General features: G+C 49.2%; 1 protein-coding gene across 1 annotated transcript in view; it reads right to left on the bottom strand.

Annotated features, from left to right (window-relative positions):
* Positions 1 to 793: 793 nt before the first annotated feature.
* Positions 794 to 24516, bottom strand: part of Cpxm2 (carboxypeptidase X, M14 family member 2) — a 91583-nt gene continuing 67860 nt past the window's right edge. The window contains exons 8-14 of the mRNA XM_048336170.1: positions 20275 to 20398; positions 19072 to 19268; positions 17930 to 18109; positions 14924 to 15221; positions 7003 to 7142; positions 5370 to 5469; positions 794 to 2125 (exon numbers count right to left, since the gene is read on the bottom strand). Of these exons, the coding sequence (XP_048192127.1) occupies positions 1884 to 2125; positions 5370 to 5469; positions 7003 to 7142; positions 14924 to 15221; positions 17930 to 18109; positions 19072 to 19268; positions 20275 to 20398 (1281 nt within the window). The 3' untranslated portion in view covers positions 794 to 1883. The remainder of the gene's footprint in view (positions 2126 to 5369; positions 5470 to 7002; positions 7143 to 14923; positions 15222 to 17929; positions 18110 to 19071; positions 19269 to 20274; positions 20399 to 24516) is intronic.

Raw genomic sequence — 24516 nt, 5'->3', positions numbered from 1 at the left:
TCACAATGACACATTAACGGCACATTGCCCAGTTAAAGTTGTGGGACAAAGGTCGAGTAAATCCAAGGGTTTCCTGTGGAAGACTGGGCCCCAGAACTTGTGCAGAAAATGTGCAGTGATTACTGAACAATTCTGGATTGAATTTCTGTTCCCCTCTTTAGCCTGGAACAGAGGAGGGAGTCTAGGGTCAGTGAATCTGGAGCACGCTTAGAACGCTGCATTGGAGAGCCCACAGCAGAACATTCCCCTCACCTCAGAAAGTTCTACTGGACAATGCGTTCATAGCAGGAGTCACCTCTTCTCTAGCCGGGGACCACATCCAGCAAGACCTAGTTTTTGGTCAAGAAAGTTTTCTGACCTAGGGCCATACCTTCTCACTTATGTATGTACGTGCATGCCTGCTTTTGTGCCTCCGTGGCAGAGGGGAGAGTTTGTCTTGAAACACTGACCACCTGACCCTTTATCAGAAAGGCCTACTCGCCCTGCTGCCGTCGGTCCACCAGTTGTCTGCGAAGTTCTTCTGTAAAGATGCCCCTTACGGTCTGTAGGAGGCACCTGCGGGCCCCACACACCTGTCTCCCCTGATGAGAGGCAGGAAAGGCTCTGAGCAGTTGGCAACAGGGCTGACATGCCCTTCCTGTGGACACAGGGTGGCCACGGTAGGCAGGTGCCTCCTCCAGGGTGACCGACCTCAGAGAGAGGCAAGGGATGGAGGTGGCACCTGGTGGCTGTCAGTCAACCCAGAAAAACCACACCAGAGGATCACTACCATTCGCTTTATTTCCTTTTCCGCTCTTCATTCTTCTCAAGGCAGCCACGTGAAGAAGAGGTGAGATACAGCTGTTTCCTTGCATTGATTATGAATGCATTAACCCTTCCCACACAAGTGCTCCACAAGACAATCCTAAGCGTTAATCATCCCATATTTGCTGCCCAACTTGGGAAGACTGGCATCCTACACCTCAAAGAACTCCCATCCCGACAGCCCCACCTGGGAAGGGCCAGGGGTCGTGAGAAAAGCCAACGGTGTGGGGCTTCCTGGCTTCTCTTGGCTACAAATGCAGAAGACGAAATATTGAGAACATGTGAGAGTCCTTGTTTCTGAGAAGAGCAAAGCAGGGCTACCGAGGAGGAGGCCCCAGTGCCGGCACCCACCCCCACAAGAGGAGCCTGCGGAGGAAACTGAGGCTCACCTGCCTGGCCCTTGGGAAGGCCGCCACATCTGGCTCTCCCCATTTGTAGAGGCCCTGGGACCACGGGAACAGCGAGGGGGAGTTTGGGGGGAGGCAAGATTCCTGGAGGACTCAGCTTGCACGCCACAAGCCCCAGGAGGCCTGCTGCCCCGGAAGCCCTCCCAAAGGATCTCTGCGCTAGAAGGACATAGCCTTTGTTACAAAAAGAAAACGAAGCCGATTCATGGGGCACACTGATGCTCACTGAATAATGCCTCTATTGTCAAGAGAACGTGGCGTGTGTGTGTGTGTGTGTAGCAGCCCAGAATGTCCCCAGGCCAGGGGACAGAGAGCTGCTCAAATGGCAACACAGGGGACAGCAGGGGTCTGCAGTGCCGGCTGTGCCAGCTGCGAATGCACAATGCACAGGGAATTCTTGAGGTGGGGGGGGTGGGGGAGGGGGGTGGGCAGCCAGGAGGCTCCTCTCTCTCAGAATCCCAGGCTGACTCTCTCCCACCAGCCGCTCTATCCAAGGCATTTTCGGATAAATGGGAACCAAGAAAAGACCGGCAGGGCCTGCGTAGCAGTGCACACCTGCTCTCAGGCGCTGCTTGAACTACAGACGAAACAGTGGGCAGGTCCTCTACAGGGCTAGTACCGGGGCACATTTCCCTTGCAGGCTCCGGGATGCATCTCATGTGTCCAGGAGGGTCACGCGCGCTGTCTTCTCTTCCGTCCCCGGAGTTTCAGTCGCCTGCCGGGCTGCTTCCCAAACTTCTCCATGATCTCTCTGATCCTGGCCAGGTTGGTCTTGCTGAGCGTGAAATTGCACTGCGTGGGCCCCATGTCATAGCCCACATTGCAGGTCTTGGTGGAGGCGGTGAAGCCTTCTGCCTTCGCCGTGACCACGTATTCTCCGGGGTTCAGCAGGCGCCAGTAATCCCCATCGCTAGCTGTGGAAAGAAACCAGGAGACCTCAGAGCACAAAGAGTGCCAGGCCTCCTCCACGACCAGCCCTGGCTGGCAGAGAGCACTGAGCCTGAGCTCCTGTACACTGGTGACTCTTAATGCACGTGGAAAGCCAAGATGGATTTTTCCACGGAGGCTGCCTGAATGGTTTGAACAGCAAGTGGTTTGGGGTGAAGGCTCCCTGCAGGGTTTATGCACACAAGCAGAGATGGAGAAGCCATCACCAACAAGACAGCCGTTCACTATGAACTTGAACTGGCAAACAGTGGCCCGCACATAGAACGCCATCGTGAAAAGCCATCAGCAAGTGGCTTTCTGGCTTCTCTTGGCTACAAATACAGAAAACCACCCTAAAAGATGTGGCGTTCTTTGCTTCTGGAAAGAGCTAGGCGAGACTACGGAGGTGAAAGCCCTGGAGCTGGCACACCCCTCCATAACCCCCATCCTGTGGCCACAGCCCAGAAACTCAGAGCTCTGAGTCTTCACCCTTGGACACGGAAAGATAAGGAGGCCCGGAGAGCGAATGAGCCGCAGCCAGAACCCAGGGGGAGCCCATGGCACCCCGGGTCTGCAGGTCACTGTCTGGGTCCCTCCTCAGCTTCCTGCGGATGGGATAGAAGGGGTGGGAGGGCCGAGAGCACAGAAAGAAAGTAGGCTCCCTGGGGTTGACCCAGGGAGTGGTGGGACTGGAGATGCCCTGATTAGGGACTGTGAGGGAGACTTGGGCTACCTGCCCTTGGGGCTAGGGCCACCCATGCACCTGCCCAGAAGCCCCAGCATGGGTGATCTTCCGGAAAACTCCCACATGTTCACTCAAGGTAGACACGAGATAAGCACGGAGCCCTCTCCGTGGAGCCGCTTTGGAACGGCAACACAGTGGGCACGGCTCGGCATCTGCCTACAGCGGGGGCATTGGTTGGTAGGTCAAAGGGCAGTGGAAGTCTAAGCCAGGTATTTGGCGAATACATTTAGACGCGGGACCGCGTGCCTTCTTCCTCCCGGGTGGAGTTCCGTGTAGCGCTTCCGTTGACTTTGCGCGAAATCCCTCCTGGAAAGAAGCCTGCCAGCTCCCATCATCCACGGAGAGAAAGGAAGGCAAGTGCAGCGCTCCTGGGGCGCACCAGACGATGCCGGAGCCCACGACTGGAGCCCACGAGCAGCAGCCCGTCTGTGCGGGAAGCCAGCCCTCCGTCAGCAGGGCACGCTGGGAAATTATTTATGGGGGGAAATAAAGGGAGAGCGGTGCGCTCCCCATGAGCTCATCCAAACTGTCTCCTTGACGAGAGGGCTTGAAATTCAGAGCCCATTAGGCCAAGCATGCTTAGGAGGCCCCGGGGCCTTTTTACCACCTGGGCAGTTTAAACCCCTCAGGTTTTCTTACATTGCCTATCAGACACTAAACAGTGCAAGGAATGGCCCCCAGCTCTTCTAAAGGAGCTTTGCAGCATTATTTAAATTACAAATCCTATCCTACACTAACAATGGTCGTTAGCCCTCCCCTCCCCTGCCCCGTGTCCTATGGCATGTTGCAGCTGCTCAGTTCATCTTTGGTATAAGAATGAATGAACGGAGAAATTAACGATTTTTAAGTGAATGCCTATGAAGAGCTACTTGTGTACAAAAGTCTCCACAATACACCCTAAAACTTCACAATCAATGGCTGGAAGAGCCAGGACAAATTATAGGAACGTTCAGAAAGTACTACTCAGCAAGGAAATTAGTAAATAAATGGAAAGATTGCCATTTGGGGCACCCTACAACCGTCTACTATTTTGTGGGAGCGCAAATCCATCCATCCGCTTGGACAATTGGCCTTCTGGGCCAGGCAGCAGAACACTGAACACCTGGGTCAACATAAATCCTAGGTTCACCTCCTCCTACTCCCCGAGTCTCCACTTCCTGGCCCGTCAGGAAGTGCAGAGATCGCTAAGAGTGTGCAGAGGAGGGTGTCCTTCTCCCTCCTCAGGAGAACCCGCGTGGGGACCAAGGGAAAAGTTCTGGATTTGGAGTCTCGGGTCCCTGGCTCCATTCACAGCTCTGCCATTCACTGTGCCATCCTGGAAACACACACAATGTCCACTCAGCCATCTGTTCATTCATTCATTCATTCATTCATTCATCCACTCATACACTCATTCAATACATACTCATCGAGTACTCACCTCTTCTAGGTGGCAGTGTGTCTGTGGCTAAACAACAACCACAAACAGGATGATTCCCACCCATAGCAGCGGGGGAGGGGAAGCAGAGCTAAGCCCAGCATTAGCCCATCGGGTGGCCTCGGTAGAAGGAAGTGCCGCAGACAGGTAGAGGAGGTGAGGCAGGTGTTCAGTGTGCTCAGGGTGGCCGGGGCTGACAGCTGGACAAACAGGGGGACGCAATGACACCTGCGGAAAGGCCGGAAGGGGACAAGGAAGGAGCCAAGGGACCACCACCCTGGGGAAGGAGGTACAGACAGAAAGAAGAGCTCCCATAACACCCTCAACATCAGCAGGTGGCTGTTAGTCCACCCACGATAGTGGGAAGCAGGTGGCAGAATCACTCCACTCTGCCTGGGACTGTGGGAGACGCAGAATGTCCAGCTGTGTGTGTGTGTGTGTGTGTGTGTGTGTGTGTGTGTGTGTGTGTGTGCGCGCGCCCCAGTATTGGGGCTTCAACTCAGGGCCCTGTCCCTTAGGTTTTTCACTCAAGGTTGATATTCTACTACTTGAGCCACAGCTCCACTTCTGGCTTTATGGTAGGCAATGAGAGATAAGATACTCATGAGCTTTTCTGCAGAACCACAATCCTCAGCTCTCAGCCTTCTGAGTCGTTAGGATAAAACCATAAGCCACCAGCACCCAGATTGCCTGTGGTTTAGCATAAGAATTACAACCTTCTTGAACAACTTCTTCCCTGGCCACTGTCGCTGTCTGACTGCAACCCAGCCCTGCTGAGCTCTCCCATCCCCACAAACGCTGCCAGTGGGGATCTGAGCTTCCCTCTCTACTCCTCCACTCCTTTACAACTGCTGGAAGGCAGCTGTCTTCAAGTCCCAGGACAGGACAGAAGAGCCAGGAAGCGCAAGCTGAAAACCCGGCTTCCAAACGTCTCTTCGTAAGTTAGAGGAAGAAGAAACTACTTCCGCTCTGAGTAAGAAGTTTCCGGTCTTCGTTGTGACCTATGTGGAATACTTCAAAGGGCGATAGATTTCTTAGTAAGCGACGGTGTGTACGCATTCGCAGTTACCTGTTCTGATGTCATGGTTAACGCCTTCCACGGAGATAATGGCATTGGGAATCCCTTTTCCGTGTAAATCTCTCACCACGCCTTTGATGCCACGATGAACCTGCTCGGAAAACACGAGACACGGTGAGGGAACCGCGGACTAGCTCCGGCCGGGAGCAGCCCGGGGAGGTGGGCCATTCACACCACGTCAGCCCAGCCCACAACAGGAAGGCCCACAGCTCCGTGGCCAGCTCCGAAGGCTCTCCCAGCTCGGCACGGATTCGAGATATAATCTTCGTGTTCCTTTGAGGGCATCGGGAAGTTTGCCATCAGAATGAAAATATTCCAGAGGTCTAAAAAAAAAATGAGGCTCTGATACAGTTAAGGGAGGAACCCAAAGAGGTAACTCCTGTGAACGTCAAAAATGCTACCACCAAAACCGATTCCAGGAAACATGGAGTTGGTGGTGGCGATATTATCTGGTTTTGCTCTCCTCTTTTTGTCTTTTTAGGGAGAGCAAAAGGGAGGCACGGGAATGGAGGGAGGAAAGGTGAGCAAATGCAGTTATGATATCTGATGTAAAAATAAAAAGAAAATGAACCAAGCAACTCATGGGCAAAGACAGGAGGGGGAGAAGATGGGGTGAAAGCAAAGAAAGGGGTGACATTGTCCAGGAAGCACTGCGCTCATTACCTGATTTGTAACCCCTTTGTACAACTCCTTAGGTATAGCAACAAAAAATACAAATAGAAAAAATAAGAGCTAAGGTTTTCATCAAAACCTGTCGATTGAACGCCGAAATTGTTCTCCAGCTACAGGGGCTTGAACTCCCGTCTCAGTGCTTGCTATTAGAGTGTCCTTGCTGCTAAGCCCATGCCGCTGGCCCTGATTTCTTGTTATTTTTGAAATAGAGTCTCACTTATTTCCTTGGGCACCGGTGTGAGGCTCCCCGGGAGTTAAGATGACAGATGTGTGTCACTATGTCCAGCTCTTCAATGAGAACAGGTTTTGCTCCTTTTCTTTTTGCCTAGCTGTCCTCAAACCACGATCCTCCCAGTCTCAGCCTCCCACATGGCCAGGATTACAGGCACAAGCCAACAGCATGGTGCAGACACTAGAAGTTAGGTTTTTACGAGGTAATTTTATTTGGACTCGCCTGGGCTCTAATGAACTTAGTGACTTCAGAAGCAGAGTAAAGAAAAGAAAAGCAGAGATTCCTAGAAACGATGGGAGCCAGGGACCCGAGACTCCAAATCCAGTCATTCATGCTACAAGATGGACTTGAGACTTGAGACTTGAGACTTGAGACTTGAGAACACAAGCAGAGAAGGCACTTGAGTTCCCCTGGGAGGACAGCAGGATGCTCATCGGTCAGACCACGGGGACTCCGAAGGCCTGTGGGCATCTTCAGGTCTTGAAACCTTAGCTCTACTAATTCCAGACGTGACTGTTGGAGGAAACGGGTAAGGAGACCTACGGGGCACCACTGTCCTATGGGTCTGTTTGCTGGCATGCAAAGAGCCATTGGTGCCCAGTAGCACCGTGGCTGGCCCAGGACAAGGCCTACGGCTTGAAACGCTGAGCAGATGCCCTTCCAGCCCCCCTCCGCAGCTCGGGGCTCCTCCCTGTCCTCACAGTCACACAGCCGCCATACCTGTTCCATGAATACGATCAGAGATTCCCGATTGTTCTCCCACTCTTCAGGCAGCTCGCTCTCATGCGGGTATTTATCACAACCCACGTAGATGGACAGCTCGAAGCAGTTTGTATGGAGGTAGCTGAAGTCATTCAGACCTGCAAAGCCCAGCAGGCATGTTAACTGGGTGGGGCGAGAAGGGGCACAAGGGAGCAAGCAGGGATGTTTGACACGGAGACTCCAGGGAGACATGGAGGCCTCAAGAATCAGTGAGCACTAAGCTGGGCCCCGGGTGGCTCTTGTCTACAATGCTAGGTACACCAGAGGCTGTGTGTGGAAAGACTGTGCTCCCAAGCCAGCTCCGGCAGAGAAGTCCATGAGATTTCATCCGGGCAGAAGAAGCTGGGCTTTGTTGTTTGTACCTGTCCTCCCACCAATGAGGGGAAATCTGACATGGGTGGGTTGCTAGACAGTTATATTGAAAGAAGCTGGGGGGGGTGAGTGTGCTGGAGGGTCTCTGATGGGCAGCTATAGGGGCTGTGAGGGGGGCGGGCAGTGGAGCAGTAGCACCTGTGGGGCGCTACTGGACACGCAGCAGGACAAGCTTGGGACCTAGAGTCACCTCGCAGCCTCTCCTTAGGTCGCGCTAGGGGGCCTTGATGGAGATGGGCCCGTAGTCTGGGCACCACAGAGGTTCAAGGTAGTAGGCGATGTAGGTGTTCATGTATTGTATCCCAGGCGGTGACTGGTGCAGACGTTGACTTGGTCATGTGCTAGATGGTGGCCAGTTCAGATGTTAGTACCTCCTGTCCCAGGTGGTACCAACCCCGTCAAGTGTGGTGCGTGGAAGGCCTCAGACATGGAAGCCACCCTGGGGTAACTTTGCATGGATAGAGATAATGCATCGCTCTGACTAAGTGATGGTGTCAGCCACCGTACGCATCTCAGATGCATTGAGATTGTGCTATCACAGCCGAGGAGGTTGCTTGAATTATTGGCGAACCTCTCCCTTCATCCCTTCCTTCATCTACACTTTTTGCAATGTAGCTTTTCAGTTTCTTTCACAAAAGAAAAAGAGAGCTGCTTGACCCTGGCCTTCCCATGTCACATTTGGGCCAAAAGAACAAGAAGTGACCGTGTGCCAGTGCCGAGCCAAAGGCTTGAGAGGCTTTGCTTATTTCCACAAGCCAGCGGCCCAAGGAATTGAGCAGTCAGTGGAACAGATGTGCACCTAACCTGTAGTATAAAAGCAACCAGCTCTGCACAGCTGACCCACAGATACCTGAGAAAGAAATGCTTATCATCTGCTATTAAGAGTTTGTAATGTTTTGTTACACTGCAGTAGCTGACTTAACACCTAACAGAAATAAAGGATTTCCTTGTTGCTAAAAAGTTGCACTGTGGGCTGGGGATATGGCCTCGTGGCAATAGTGCTTGCCTCGTATACATGAAGCCCTGGGTTCGATTCCCCAGCACCCCATATATAGAAAATGGCCAGAAGTAGCACTGTGACTCAAGTGGCAGAGTGCTAGCCTTGTGCAAAAAGAAGCCAGAGATAGTGCTCAGGCCCTGAGTTCAAGGTCCAGGACTGGCAAAAAAAAAAAGTTGCACTGTGTTCTATCACGTTCTTTTTCACCCCTCAGCCATTTACTGGTGGACATTGAGGTTATCTCTAACCCTCACAGTGTTACAGCTAAATGTCCATGGTCTGTGTCATTTACCACGCACAGGTTGTAGAATGATCCTTTGGTTGAAAATCCCCATGAGGAATGGACATGGCTGGCCCCTGCTTCCTTTTGTTTCCAACTAGGTAGTAGCTGAGTCTCACATACATCTGGCTTTCAGACTTTGCACACACGCCGTCTCTCTCTAGGGACTTGGCCAGTGTCTGATTTGGTGCTTGAGGGCATGGGTTTGGGTCTGGGTTGATACTCACTGGACAAGTGTCTAACTTCACCATGACTCAGTTTCCTCCACTGCAAGATGGAGATAATGCAATGCCCCCTGAGAGGCGTCCTGTGAAGATTAGGTAATGTCTGCACCACGCAGTTCACATAGTGCACAGCAACCACCCAGAAAATGTTAGTGACCTTCGTTTCTATCTTCAGGTTTTATTTGTGCCTTAGATCAGGGATTGGGAAACTTTCTTTTAAGTATCAGATCGTAAATATTTTATGCTTTCTTGCCTAAGAGACAAAATCAAGACGATTACGTAAGTACTTATACAACCCTGTAAAATGTAACCCTTGGAAAATACAAAATCTATTCTTTTTTTTCCCCCTTTGTTGTTGTTTTCAATGTACGGTATGAAGTTCTTTCTTCTTTTCTTTCATTTAAAAAAATTTTTGTCTTTATTGAAAAGGTGATGAGTAGGGGGTTATAGTTACATAAGTAAGGTACAGATTACATTTGTTTTTAGACAATGTTACCCCCTCTCTCATTTTCTCCCACTTACCCCATCATAGTGCCCTCCCCCGCCAAGTTGTAAGGTTGGTATCCAACCTATTGTTAAGTGTGTATCATTGTTGTATTAATTCATGCTTCGACCTGCTGTTTCTGTGATTTCCTTTCCCTTCCTCTGGTCAAATAAGCTTATATACAAGATAGAAGGTACAGAAAATTAAGAGAGGTGAAAGAAAAAAATGACTAAAAAGAAAATAAATTAAATTTTAAAACTATGTCCAGGGGCTGGGAATATGGCCTAGTGGCAAGAGTGCTTGCCCTGTATACATGAAGCCCTGGGCTCGATTCCCCAGCACCACATATATAGAAAATGGCCAGAAGTGGCGCTGTGGCTCAGGTGGCAGAGTGCTAGCCTTGAGCAAAAAGAAGCCAGGGACAGTGCTCAGGCCCTGAGTCCAAGGCCCAGGACTGGCCAAAAAAACAAAACAAAACAAAACAAAACTATGTCCAGTACATAAAAAGAACCTCTTGTTTCCGTATGTTGGAGCTCATGTTGATGCATACACTTCATTATATATGTCCTAGGTATTAAGCAATTGGGGTGTTGCGATCCCCTGTTAAGAATGTCATCGGCATATTCTAGTTCTTACCTATGAGGGAAACCATGCACCAAAATCTATTCTTATCTCATGGGCCTCACAAAACCAGGCGGTGGCCGGAGTCTGGTTCAGCCATGGGCTGTAGTTTACCAGCCCTTGCCTTAGAACACTGCCTCTCTTTCCCATCCCTGTGTTTCTGTCTCATGGTCCTGGTCTCATTGGCTGTAATACCAAAGTGAGGGGTCTTATGCCCAGCTCTTTGGTTGTGAGAGGCCACGAATGCTTAGAGCAGGGCCCTGAACAGGTTTACTTCCAGGGACCTCAGTGGCAGTGGCACTTGACTAGAAGGGCAAAACTGAGTTGGGTGGCACCTACATCTCTAATCTTAGCTACTTGGAAGGGTGATGGTTCAAGAGATGCCTTTGCAACCTATAGCTGAGTACCGTGGCACTTGCCTGCGTCCTAAGCTACTGTGGGAGGCTGAGATTGGGAGGAGCTTGGTTCCAGATCAGCTTAGGCAGGAAAGTGTATGGAGTCCGTCCCAGTGAAAGACACTGGGTTGTGGTAGTTCAGCACAGGTGTGCTTCTGGGAAAGAAAGCCAGGTTCTGTCTTCAAAATAATCAGCATCGTTTGACTCCCTGAGGTTGGCCTACCTCACGATTTGTTCCATTCACCTTCTCTCTGATGTTTAGAAATCAGATCGAAAATGCACTTGGATATGATCAACTATACAGGTGTCTAGATATTCACACACAGTGAGACCAAAAGAGGATACTCTTAAGAGAGAAACTCAGAGGCATATTTACATAAATAATATACACACTGGAAAGAACTCCAATTTTAAAAATTTTTAATGGTTCTGTCTTCTTTATCTTACGCATAGTGCCTTCACATGCACATCTTTGAAAGGGCTGGGGGGAGGGGTACAGAACTTGAGGGGGGAAAAGTGTAAAAGTGCAGCATTGTAGCTCACTGGACACACTGATGAAAGCGAACTATACAACTCGTGGGTGGAGAAGGCTTGGGAAAGAAGGAGGGAAAAGAAGACACTGTACAAAAGGAAAAGGACTCATTACCTGGCGCTTGCAAGTGTAGTTCCTCTGTACCTCACCTCCACAATAACAATAAAGTAAATTAATTTAAAAAAATTCTGCATGAAACAGGTTGGAGGCATGGCTCCAGTGGTAGAGCACTGTGAGTTCAAACCTTAGTACTGTCAGATAGAAAGAGAAAGAAAGGACTCTACTAGTTTTAAATAATCTACCACTTCACATAACAGTGCCAACAGATGCCAAATGAGCATGGGTTGGGAAGAGTCGGGAGAGGGAGAGGCGGGAAGAACTGAGGTAAGGACAGATCCATACAGGGTAATGTTGATCAAAAAATGGGCAATGGTGGGCGAATACAGTCACTGTCTTCAATTTAATTATGTGAAAGTAGAACCAGGCAACTTGAGGAGCGAGGTTGGGGCGGGGGGGGAAGATCGATGGGAGAATGATGGAAGGGGTGACTTTGATCAAGGCCTGTTGTACTTACAGACCGACATGTTGAGTTGAAACCCATTTGTACAACTCCTTAAAGATAAATAACACAAATAAATGTAAAAATGTGATGACATATTCAAAAGTGAGGATAAGCGTAAGACTATATGGCTATAAGCCCCAAGAATCGCCATGTATATCAGAAGAGCTAGCAAACTGTATAGGTAGAGACGCTCAAACGACATTTGCTTTCCAAGATGTAGTTTAACACACCGTGTTTAGAATAAAGCTGTCATCCATCCCTTCTATGGATTTTTAAGTTTCATTCAATTGGTCTCCGCAGACAGATCTACGAGAGTTTATTATTCCGATTCACAAAGGAACCTGGGGATATTACTGCCTCCTGCAAGCCTTCCCTAAGCCGGGGCCTATCCTATGCACTGCGTACCCCGAAGATCACAGTCTTCTGCCAAGCCAAGCAGAGCTAGGCAGCATAGCTCAGGTTTAGGAAACTGAAGCGGACTCCAGATCCAGTATCTAAGAAGGCCAGAGCTGAGGTTGGAGGCTTTGTCTGCTATATTTCCAAACAGAGCCCTGCTGCCTGCCCGGTAGTGATGCCACCCGGTAAGCCCCAAAGCAGACAGACCCTCTGCACCCTGACAGTACAGCCAGCCTGACACACAATTGGTCCCTGCATGATTTTCTGGAACTGCTGTTACAAATGACCCCAGTCAGGCTTAAAACAGGTGTCTGGGTGTACCCCTGTAGTCCCAGAGGTCAGAGGTCTGCAGCCTCCACGGGGGGCCTTGTAAGTACTGAAAAAATAAGACAGCGAAGTATTCCAGGCAGGGCTTGCTGATTTGCCAGAAGCACCTCTGCAGTACTGGAAGCGGGAGAAGCACTGAGAGGGGGAGACTGGCGCTCCAAGGCGGCTTAGGTAGGCCCCACTGTCTTTGTTGCCGATGTCCTGCTATTCCCACGAGGCATAGCGAGGCCCACGAATGGCTTCAACCATTCACATGCTGTTTCCTGTCAGAGGCAGGGAAACGGAGCCAGACAACCCCTCAACACGGTGCTTGCTGAATCCGCCAGGCTACCTGCCTGCCTTCCTCAGCAGCGCGAGGCTGCAGCCCAGGACAGACAGCCCGGCCCCGTGTCAACTCCGGAGACTGAAACGCACAGCACGCGCACGCACGCACGCACGCCACTTTCGCCTTGCACTGGAAATGTGCCCAGCCTTGCTCCCCGCCGGCCCCTCCCCACCCACGGCGGCCTGCAGGGCGCCAGGAATAAGTGAGAAAGAAGGGACTAGAAAGGCAGAGGGGGAAGGGAAGGGGGGACAGCTGAGATGGCATTACATTCATCTGCAAAGAAAGGAGCCTGCAGACTCCGTCACAGTGCTCCAAAGAAGAGTGATGACGAAGGCTCCAGCTGCCACGTGGCTCTGTCACCAAGTCCCTGAGGGAACAGGACGTGAGGCTGATAGAGAAACACTATCAAACCCTGCCTCTGTGACTAGGCTGCTGTCCGCGGCCCAGGAAGTGGCGGTTGACTGAATACTGGCAAACCCAGCTGTGTCCATGCCCAATTTAATCACAGCAGCCACGAAGAAGAAACACGTTTACATGTAAGGATTTTTTTGTAGCTAGATTGCCCAATGTCTAAAGTTGAATTTTTTTTTAATTTTTAAATTAAATGTACATTTTTTTTGAAATTGAAATGACATATGTCCCCTTTTTTGTTTGCTTTTAGGAAATTTTCATGAGAGGTAGGGACTTGCATTTGCTTTTTTTTTTTTTTTTTTTTTCTGTTGGACAAAGTCATAATGGAGATAAGCCGAGTATGTTCGGCTTGGTTGACAATAAGAAAACTAACACCCAGCCTTCTCTACATACTTTATTTACTTTTCATTTATTTGTTCAGTTATTTATTTTAGGCCGTACCTGGGGATCGAACTGGAGCTTCATGCTTGCTAAACGAGTGCTCTACTCTGTGAATCATGCCTGTAGTTGTTTTGCTTTCTTTGTTTTCCAAATAGGGTCTTAGGCTCTTGCCCCCGAGTACCTGGGATTTTAGCTATGAGTCACCACACCTGGTTCTGTCCATGTTTTCAAATGGCTATGGGAACTAATGTTTCTACCTTTCCTTTTCCAAGGGTACAAACACACTTGAAATATATATTAAAACAGAGTCTCCAGTAAAATCAAATACGATGAAAGTCAATTGCTAGTAAAATGGAGAGCCAAGATATGTTCATAGTAGGGATTTTGTGGCCAGCACGCCCTGGAAGAGGCAGGCGGGGGGGGGGGGGGGGGGGGTGCAGTAGAATGTTTCTGGTAAGCCAGACGTGGAGTACAAAGGAATCCTCAAACATCCTAGAGGAAGACAGCATTGTTCCATCATCACCATGCTCACTCTACTGAGGGTAATGTATTGTGTGCCAAGAATAGGCAAACTAACTTGCCCAGAGTCACAGAGCATCTAATCAACAGGGCCAGATGTGAGCCCAGGTCTACCTACCACAGAACATTTCAAATTCATCATCGGCTTAGCCGCCCTTCACAAAATGAAGAAAACAAACAATGCAAATGATGCTGAAGTCTGTCCAGCCATGGAGAGGGACCTTAGGAACTCGTCATCCTCATCCCTAACTGAGGAACCCTGGCCTTGAGAGAGGAATCCAACTACCAATCCTGACATGAGGCCTGTGGTATCCTCCAGCCTTGGCGGCCTGGCTCCCCGAGTCTCCGCGGAATCTGTGGATCCCAGGCCTCTGTGGATCCCGGTAGCAACGCCCCCCATTCTCCATGCCACACAGTAGGCTTGAGCCACCTGCTGCTGGCAAGACCGCACCACTGGGCCTGCAGACCTCAGGTGGACAGCAGGTGTCTGTGAACTGGTCTACCCCACACAGAGGTCTCAGGCAGGGCATACCTACAACTCACTGACTTCCCACCAAGCTTGGGGTGGGTGCCCGGTGATGAACATTCCCTAAAATCTGAACAGCCCCAAGTGAAAAGCCCTGGCTTCAGAGCCAGCCCCAATATGTTCTGTCCCTTCACTGGGCTTGCTTTGGGCTTCAGTATCGCCACTAAGTCCACTTACAGTCATAAGATCTGAATAGCTCTGTGGAGAAGAGCAAGGTCAAAGAAACCTCAGCTCTTTGCCCCCTCTCTTGATTAGGTAGATTATTACCATTTTCCAAATCCCAGCTAGTTCTCATTTATAGAAACGAGGAGAAAATCACACCCACCTCAAACACCTTGGTAAGTAGGAGTGGAAGGGGAGTCGACAGAGTGCTCACATCTTGTAATTATGGTAGCCACCATTAGCAACCATGCTGAGCATGCAGATAAGGTGAGGTCTTTGGGGGGGAGACACCTGTAGACTCCTCTGGACCATCGGGCCAAGACCACTGGGCCCATGATGCTAGGCAGGGCAAATCTCAGACTTACTTCCAGCAACGGTATGCCAGGAAGCCCCGTTAACGGTTCCCTCCTCCTTTTGGAAGTCTTCTGTGTGGCACACCCTCCTCCGGGCATCTGTCATGAGACGGTGAGTGGAGGCATAGGAGTAGGCCAGCCAGCGGAAGACGTGATCGTCGGGCGTGGGGGTGTGCTCCTGGGTCTTCCACAGGGACCGCACCATGTCGTAGGGGTACGCCACCACCAGCTCACCCCCCTGTAGGTTGCCGCCCAGCACAAAAGGGATCTTTTCCATCCAAGCGATGACCGCTCTGGTCTCCATGGCCACCTGTGAAGATGCAAAATTGATCCAGAAAAGAAGAGGGAAACCGCTTCCTCTCCCCAGCTTTCAGAACGGGCGCAGACTTGTAAACGCAGTAGTCTTAAGGAATAATCACAACAATATTCGGACTCTCAAATCTGTCCTGGGGAAAGTGGATTTGGGAAACAATGGGCCAGGGAAGCCTCTAGAAGCCTCTAGAAGTTTCCACTGGAATATTCTGAGTGATCACCACAGAGGGATGTTAAAACCAGAGTAACTTGGTTCTCTCAGTAAATTCCTGGTCAAAAACGCTCATCCACAAATAGTATAAAAATGTCCATCCACAAAAACCAAATGTAACATGCCTCCCTAGGGGGAGCACACACTTAATAAAGATCTTCCCGGAATCTGGCCATGCCTCTAGTCCAGGTATTGACAGGCCTTTTCTGCAGTAGGCCATTTAGTTAATTTGGGGGGCTTGGTAAGCCATGCAGCCTCAAGCTGAATTACCCAACCATGCTACAGTTAGAGGAGCCTCACAGACAAAACACAAATGTGCAATGCTTACACCAAGGACATATCATCCGAGGAAACAGACCTGGCTTGGGTTTGGTGCCCTGACTATAGTATTCCACCCCTTACTCTATCTAGTTTAGTTCAGTCTCACGGTCACTGTCCATTTCTAGGAATGACAAAGGGATGTGCAGACAACACATAGGTCTGCAGTCAGCAGCATCCAGATAGCAGAACGCACTGCACAGAACCTAGAGGGTCACGGCAGCGCTATTGCAAGATACTCAAGACGGGCAGCCACAAAATCACAGGGTGAAAAAGAGAGAATGAGGTAGAGGGGCACTCATTATCAAAACGACTTGTAGTCTAAATGAAATGAATAGGCTTTGCTGAATCCCGATTTACACAAACTGAGGGGTTAAATGGGACGGGAGAAGATAGGAGGGAAGGAGGGAGGGAAGTTGAGAGGGAGGCCATTCACCAATCAGTATAACAAAAGAAATGTGAACCCTGAGCAGATATTTTATATCAAGAAGCAACTTTGAAATAATGGTAACACAGTGTTGTTTTAAAAGACCGTCCCTATTTTTAGATGTACCTACTGAAATATTTGTAAATGAAATAACACGGCTCCTGCAATCTGCTTGCGTAAGGGGAGGAAGGCACCATGAGAGAAGGCAGAGATGGCACGTGAATGGCGGAGTATCAAAGCTTCCTCTCATTTTGTATGTCTGACATTTTTATAATAAAATGTCGAGAAAGAAAAGGAAAGCTGACAATGTTAAAAGCTTAAATTAAAAGTTTGATACGTAGTCCAGACGCCAGTGGCCTGTAATCCTAGCTGTTCAGGAGACTGAGACCTCGGGGTTTAGATCAAAGCAGGAAAGTCCATGAGATTCTTATTTCCAATTACTAACCAAAAAGCCAGAAGTTGAGGTGTGGCTCAAGTGGTAGCGTTCCAGCCTTGAGCATAAAAAGCTAGGGTACAGAACCAAGGTCCTGAGCTCAAGCCCCAGTTTGGGCACAAAAAGAAAAGTTTGATATGGTAAAATATGGAGACGTGAATCAAGTATCTGCAATAAATTCTTAATCCCCATGAAAATAATTTCAGCATGATAAAATTGCTAGTGGAAGAGAAGTAGACAGGAAATTATTTCACTGCTCAGTATAGATAAATGAGTCTGGAACAGAATTTACTGGTTGGGAGTCATTAAGCATTCTTTTTGCTTTTAAAACACACCAGGGGCTAATTATAGAATTAGGCCCATCGGATGGGACCAGGGTTGATCCACGCGGTAAGTGCACCAGGACCTCAGAAAGAGGTCTATGTGCCTGTACAGAATATCTAAAAAAAAAAAAAATTGTTTGATTTTACTTGTCTTGCCCTTTATGTGCCAGTTCGGGGGTTTGAACTCAGGCTACATGCTCTTGCTTGTCCTTTTCACTCAAGGCTGGTAGGGGTTTTTGTTAGTAACTGGGCATAAGAGTATCACAGATTTTTCTGCCTGGACTAGCTTTGAACCAAGAGCTTCCGATCTCAGCTTCCTAAGTAGTTAGGATTAGAGATGCGAGCCACTAGTGTCTGCTCAGCTTCCTTGCTTTTAAACTAAGAGAAAAAAGAAAACCAAGAGGGGACTCAGTCAAAACCAATTCTTGTCTTCTGTCATTTCTTCCACTTAGTTTATGTTCATAAGGCTCATCAAGGATTCTGATGGAAGCTATTGTCCAGACTTTCTCTTCCACATGAAGTGTATGCTTACAAAGCCAATGAGCACTGGGTAATTTTCAGTCTTTCACTATAATGAAGTGTGTGCTTTGAACGTTGTCAACACTGTCTTTGAGTGCATAAATCATCAGAACTGGACTTACATCATTGCTTACCACCAGAAAATTTATCTTGCATGCATCACTAGAAGTACAACTAACTATGTATCGGGCAATTAGTGCCGCTTAGGGAAAGTGCCCGGAAGTTTGACTGTCAAGGGTTAAAATCACAACCACAAACACACACAATTCAGGGACCATTATGAAGAAATACAATTAGTGATTCCTGGGAAGACTCTCTCAAATGCCAATTTAAAAGGTAGTTATTATCTAGCCTACTTTTGGAGAAAACAAGAAAGGAAAAACTGGCTTTGTCTCGCTGTTAAATGTCATCTCCTGTGCAAATGCCAGTGAGCACCTCTGGCCCCCCACTGGCCTCTAGATATTTTTATACCCACCGTGGCATTTTCAGACAGGAACCACTCAGGGATGGCAATGTAGTGGTTGGGAACTTTCCTCGGGACATTCTGTCGGTCCTCCGCCTCCCAGAGCAGGGTGTTTAAGTCAGGAAAGTTGTTGTTGATGTCAATCCCATCATGAGTCCAACGGCCCAGGGACCAGCCTCCCAGCTCCGAGCCCTGGCGACAATTCAGAACGTGAAGAGCACACAGACTGCAGGAAACCCTGGACTCGCGGCACACAAGCAGCACTTAGGTCTTTCTCTTCTGGATATACCTCAATGCCTCCGTCTCTACAACCTCGGATCCAAGGATAGCATCTGCAGGCAATACTCAAAGAGAACACCCGGAGAGCCCCTCCTGCCAATGGCAGTGCTTGGGAAGAACGAGAGTCCTTCCTCCACCTCTCCCTTCCCTCCCTCCGCTGCTTGGCTGAACCTCAGAGGAGAGAGGAGCCTAGGATTCCACGGCTGCAGTAGCCACATAGTACTGGCACTGCACGAATGCATTCTTCCTGCCCTGCGCCCTGGCTCCCAAGTGAGCATTCTAAATCTCTGACAACGAGAGAAAAGGGTATCACAGAGCTTGCAATCCGAAGAGACCATGGTTCACATATTTGTCCGTTTTATTCCCAGATGCGGGAGTATATCGTTATGGGTTTACAGTATGACATACTACGAACTAGACTCAAGATGTAACTGTATACTTGTATATATTTCTTACATAACTGTGATCTATACAATTTCTATATGATAATTGGGACATGCATTGTGTGTCGTATCTCAAAATAATAATCATTGCCATCCTTGGAAGACTGAGGAGAAGATCAAAGGTAATAGCCAAGGCTGCCCTGTATCTTAAGGCTCAGCGGACGCAAGGAGTTGGAAGTGCTCCAGTGCTGCCATTGAGTATCTGCAATGACATCACTGCTCACATTGACTTCTCCAGTTTGTGTCCCTCTCCCAGGGTCACGGTGTGTCTCCATTCCTGCTTTGCATCTCTCAGGAACCACTGGGGAAACCCTAGGCCTCAGCAAGAAACACTCAGAAGAAGACCCCGAGGTAAAAATGCCCATGCACTTGGGGGGCGTGCCCCAGGGTTGAGGCTCCCTGCTGGTGTCGGGTGGGCTCTGGTGCCCTTACCCCTTCGCAGGCCTTCTCGTAGCCATCAGGATTGAGGGAGGGGAGGATGTGGATCCGGGTCTCTTCCACCAGGCGCACGACGCGTGCGTTCTGGGCCAGGTACTCCTGACACAGGAACTGCAGTAGCAGTAACAGCAGTTCACGGCCCAACACCTCATTGCCGTGGGCTCCAGCGATGTAGTGGAACTCGGGCTCACCTTGACAGAGACAGAAACACGGGCTCCTGTGGGAAGGTTCACACACCGGTGCCTGCCCATTGGAGGCCCTGGATGATGTAACTTTCCGCTACAATCATAGTCATGCTTTCAAACAAATCCCCTCAGTGTTATCAGGATAATTGCTTTATTCCCAAATAGGCACAGGCAGATCTTAGATGACACAGGCACGGGACAATGATGCTCATTCTTCTTAGCAAGGGTAGTCAAAACAACCCAGAGCTTAGGGTTGCAAGGTTACAAGTTCCATACGAGCCATAGCAAGCATTTTTTTTTTCTCTTTGGGGAAGTGATTGCTTTTCTTAAAAGAACTTTCTGTAAAGTTTCACAAGGACCCAGAAATAAGTCCATGGAGTCAGGAAGTGGACGTTCTAGCGGGCAAGTCGGCAAATAACATTATTTGAGAAAGGAAGCCATTGGAATGTTTTCTCTCTCAAAGCTCAGATTCTTATTTAAAGCAATACTATGGTTTAATGTCTATGTCCTTCCCAAATTCACATGCTAGAACCAAGACCCACTCAACAAGGTGTCTTTAGAAAGTGACTATAAAGGCCTGAGGGAACTAGCTAGGCCCTTCTGCCAATTGCCATTGGTCCCATCAGGACACATAGAAGGAGCTGCAAGTAAACAAGCTCTTATCATATACCTATTCTGCTACTGCCATGCATCCAGAATTGCTAAAAATAAATTTCTGTTGCTAATACATGACCTCGCCTCAGGCATTTTGTTACAGTAGCTGACAGATTCAAACATGGCATTGTATCAGTGCTGGGTGTGAGCTGACTCTACCTCCTTCTCTCACTGCCCAAGCTGATGCATGGGGTAAATGTGAATTTATAAGATGAAAAGTCCATAGAACCCACATCCTCGATCCTCTGTCTGCACGACACGAGGATTGCACAGTAACTCACGCCTAGCTTTACGCACATTCTCCTGGAGGAAGGGTAGGAAAGATGACCCCCCGCCGTCCCGGGGGAGGGCTCCTCACCAACTTCATGTTCCCCAGGGTGGTCGGAGATCTCCACAGCATACAGCTTTAGGCCCTGGTGGCTTTTGCCAATGTTGTAAATCCTGGTGATATTGGGGCACATTTCGTTCACAACCTTCATCAACTGAAAGACAAGGTAGACGAAGAGGTGTCGGTAACGGTGGCCTCACAGCGAAATGACAGAGAACTCCCAAGAGGACAGCCACCTGCACCGCCCCCTGAGAGCTCCCTTCCCGTACCCCTGCTGCGACACCTCTGTGGCCCCCCTCCTTCCTCTGGGATAGTGCCCGCCCGTGGCCCCACCCCAGCCCTGCGCTCGCCAGCCCTGCTGGGCTCTACCTACTGGTTTCCCCGAAGACCTGCAGGCTGAAACCTCACCACCGCTGCAGGAGCGTGAAGAGATAAAGGCATCTGCAGTGAGCGGGAACGAGATTAGCACCCTCGTGAAAGAGCCCCAAGGGAACTTATGGGTCCCAGAGGTTGAGGCCGCACCAGATACCAACTCTGCCCACACCGAGAGCTTGGACTTCTGGCCTCTAGAAGAGATCTGTGGCCTCGAGCAAGACATTTCTGTGTATACCTCACCACGTTCACAGTGCTATTATGATAGCTGCGGCAGACAGACATCGTTTTCAGTGCTGGTTGTCGCCTCCCTGGGTGTGGTTGTCATTACTCTGGGTGTGACTGTCACCTCCCTGGGTAGAAGCATTGCTTTTTCCTCCGTGACGTTCTGCTTTCTTAATAGATACCTTTGGCTACCATGTGCCCAGTGAACTATTGCATATCAACACATAATGCGTAACTACTTCTTCACGTCTCCTGAACACCTGCCCCATCTGGCAGAGGAGGCAGACAGTGCCGCTCCTGCTTTCCCGGGGGAAGCGGGGCAGACGGGAGGCAGGGGACAGCCACTCCATGTGTGCTGAGGAAGGACAGCATGTGGTAGACATAGTCATCAACACCATAGGGCTAGACGGCGGGCAAATTGGGCTGCAGCACAGAAATGAAATACACGTGTGCCGTTGTCTGGTCTTGCTTGTGGAGTCGGTCAGACTGACAGCTTCAGTGCAAAAGAGTGATGTACGCTGCCAGAGAGGCAGCCAAGGCCAAACTAGTCACTGGAGAACAAGCCACTCTGGGGACAGAGTCCGAGACACGTCCTTTCCCCAAAGACAGCCCCACATCCTGAACAAGTACCTGCGAGGCAGCTGCAGGGCTTTTGATTGCTAGGCGAGAGCCAAAAGCCCTGGTTCAAAGGACACTGCCCATTTGTCCAACTGAGGACCAGCTCCTTGCCAAGCACCTGAGGAGGCCTACACTCATGGAGGAGGCTGGAGTCCTCATGCAGTCATTTCAGGGTCATGGGTTAATACAGGTGGGATCTCGGGAGCTTCTGGAGCGGAGAGGAAGGGCACCTGAAGCAGGTCATGGGCAAGAAGCGCCCATCAGGAAGGCTTGGCCCTTCTGAGAGATGAGCTGGAATTGCTAGAACAGAGGTTATGAGAACAGAGAAGGATACAACCCCCGGAGAGACACCACAGGTCTGAATGAAGTCCAACAAGCTTCCGAAACATTCCTGATGGCCAATTATCCATAAAACAAACTGTAAACAAACCTGATGCACATTTTATGGCAGCTTGACATCTATTAGAAGTGGAAAATTGGTGGTCTGTAGCATTTAGGACAGAATTGATGGTAGCCCGGTCATTACTCATCGTAGCATGATGTTCTATGATAGTCTGAAAGAGCGGGTTTCAAGAACACTTCTAAAGGCTGCAAAGACTTCTCGCTACCATAGCTTGGCATTTATGATTTCCCCTATCAGGAGTGTAGCCTCCAGTGGCAATTCAAGGTCTAATTCTCTCATGGCTCCTCGGGGAAAATGTGCTTTGTTTTATAACTCATATTCTGGCATCATATTTAAGTGAGCAAATCTGGCCGCTGAGGACGGTTGCTTGCAAGACAGCCAAGATGGTAACCCACTGCTGGTGAGAAAAAAAAGGGATACAATATGAAATGTCCCTTTCCATGGCCTTCACAGAGTACTGCAGGGGTGCAGGGGTAGCTGGCGTCTCAACTGAGTAAGACACAACAACTGTTTCACTCGTACTGCTCTCATGAGAAGTAGCAGTGCATTCTCTGTCCGCTGAATCTCACGCCATCATGACTAGCAGGTGTAGTCGACAAGGGGGAAGAGGCTGGCCCCGTTCTATCAACATGGGGAACTTAGGCTCAGAGAAATATTGTACTCTACCCTAAGTCACATCTTGTCTAGATGGAGCAAGGACTTCAGATTCTTAAGGCTCTTCTCCAATTCTGTCTGAGCCAGAAGGTGCTATGGCCCCGCTGACCAGCACATCTCTGCTAGTCATTTCACCTGCTGTACCACACTTGTATTTTTTTTTTAATGTTGCCATTTTATTTATTTTATTTTTTTGGCCAGTCCTGGGCCTTGGACTCAGGGCCTGAGCAGTGTCCCTGGCTTCTTCTTGCTCAAGGCTAGCACTCTGCCATTTGAGCCACAGCGCCACTTCTGGCCGTTTTCTGTATATGTGGTGCTGGGGAATCGAACCCAGGGCCTCATGTATACAAGGCAAGTACTCTTGCCACTAGGCCATATCCCCAGCCCCATCCACACTTGTATTAAGGCCCCAGATATTAGTAGTCCCCACTGGTGCCCACACATTCTTAGCCATCAGCATCCATCTGAGCAGGTCTCTATGGGCAGGTGACCCACTGCCTTGTGTTCAATTTAACCACTAGTTCAGTAGACACAAGAGCCAAGTGATTCATCACTAACTAGGCAAGGAAAGTGAGCTTTTGGCATGGGCTTGACTGTCCACTACTAGTCTCCTTTCCTTTGCAATTATCTGCAGCAGCGGTGTGCCTCCAGTACTAGAGACCATGACCTTTGATACTGGGAGAAGAGCAATGTCATTCTCTCTCAGGATTCACACTGGGCCGTAGACACAGGAAGAATCTTGTGTCACAAGTCATCAGAATCCTCTCCTTAGTCTCAAGTTTCATTGTAGTATTTTTACCCCTGCTCTACTCTCTCTCCGTTGATGCAGTGTTGGTTCTTAGATGAACTGCATGTCATTGCTTCATGGTACCAAATGCATCCTTCCGTCCTGAAAACATGGGCATTTGAAGAAGTATCTTTAGGCATAACCTGGCGGTTCTCTCTGCACGGCGGTGCTCTGCAGTGCTAGGAAGCATGGAAGGTTGGTGGCGACCCACGCTGCTATTCCACCAAAGCAATCATGAGCGTCACCAGAAACAGAATCCTGCATTTAAACAGCTCCTTCTTGTAAGGGAACAAGATGGGTTACTCCTAAAAGGACATAAATACTCTTTTCTGGAATCCAGGTAACTGTGTGGGCCTTGATGGTCAGAGGCAGAGACAGAGACAGGAAGAGAGAGAGAGAGAGAGAGAGAGAGAGAGAGAGAGAGAGAGAGAGAGAGAGAGAGAGAAAAGTAGAGTTTTCATCATGGCCTAGAGCATGCATACTCAAGAGTGATAAAGAAATTGGTCCTTCAGGTGTGACAATCTTAGGTCTCACAATGTTTTCAGACTCTCCAAAGCCCAACACTACCAGAAAAGTCTTATTCTTTAAAATGGAATAAAATCAAGGGAAGAAGGATTGAAGACACAATGTCTCAAAAGCTTCCCTAGTGTGGTAATATGAAAGCAAGTTGAGAAGTACTGTATCCGAAGGTTTGCAAGTCTTGTTTTTCCAACACTAAGGTGGAAATACATATTGCCATCCTAATGTCTATTGAGATCTAGACCTCCCACTTCCTTATTCTACCAAAGAAGATGGAATAAAGAAACTCTTTTTTCCCCCTAGTAATCCAATTTCTGGCAATAGATCAGAAGGAAATTATTCCTGCAGAGTGGTAAAATGATACTCATGATGACACTTGACGTGGCATGTTTCCTACTTTGTCATCTTCATTAAGAGTTGGGAGAGACCCAAGTGCTTCCAAGCAGGAAGAAAGCCGAGAAACTGTGACGTATCCACTCGTCAACCCTGCTGCTACATTCTGAACATAATTCTGAAGACAGCAGGGAAAATGTCGATGATCCTCTGTTCACGAGAGATGAGGGACCAGGATATAACTATCTTCTGATCAAAATCAGATGGAGTTTGTGAACATAAGAAATTCAAAACCAGCCTGAGTGTGAGTATATGAATCCCCCACCCCTACTTGCATTTACATTGGAACCCAATGCCCATT

Source organism: Perognathus longimembris, chromosome 2, assembly GCF_023159225.1.
Source record: "Perognathus longimembris pacificus isolate PPM17 chromosome 2, ASM2315922v1, whole genome shotgun sequence".
In the NCBI taxonomy this organism is placed as follows: domain Eukaryota; kingdom Metazoa; phylum Chordata; class Mammalia; order Rodentia; family Heteromyidae; genus Perognathus; species Perognathus longimembris.
This window is presented reverse-complemented; position numbering and strand designations above follow the sequence as displayed.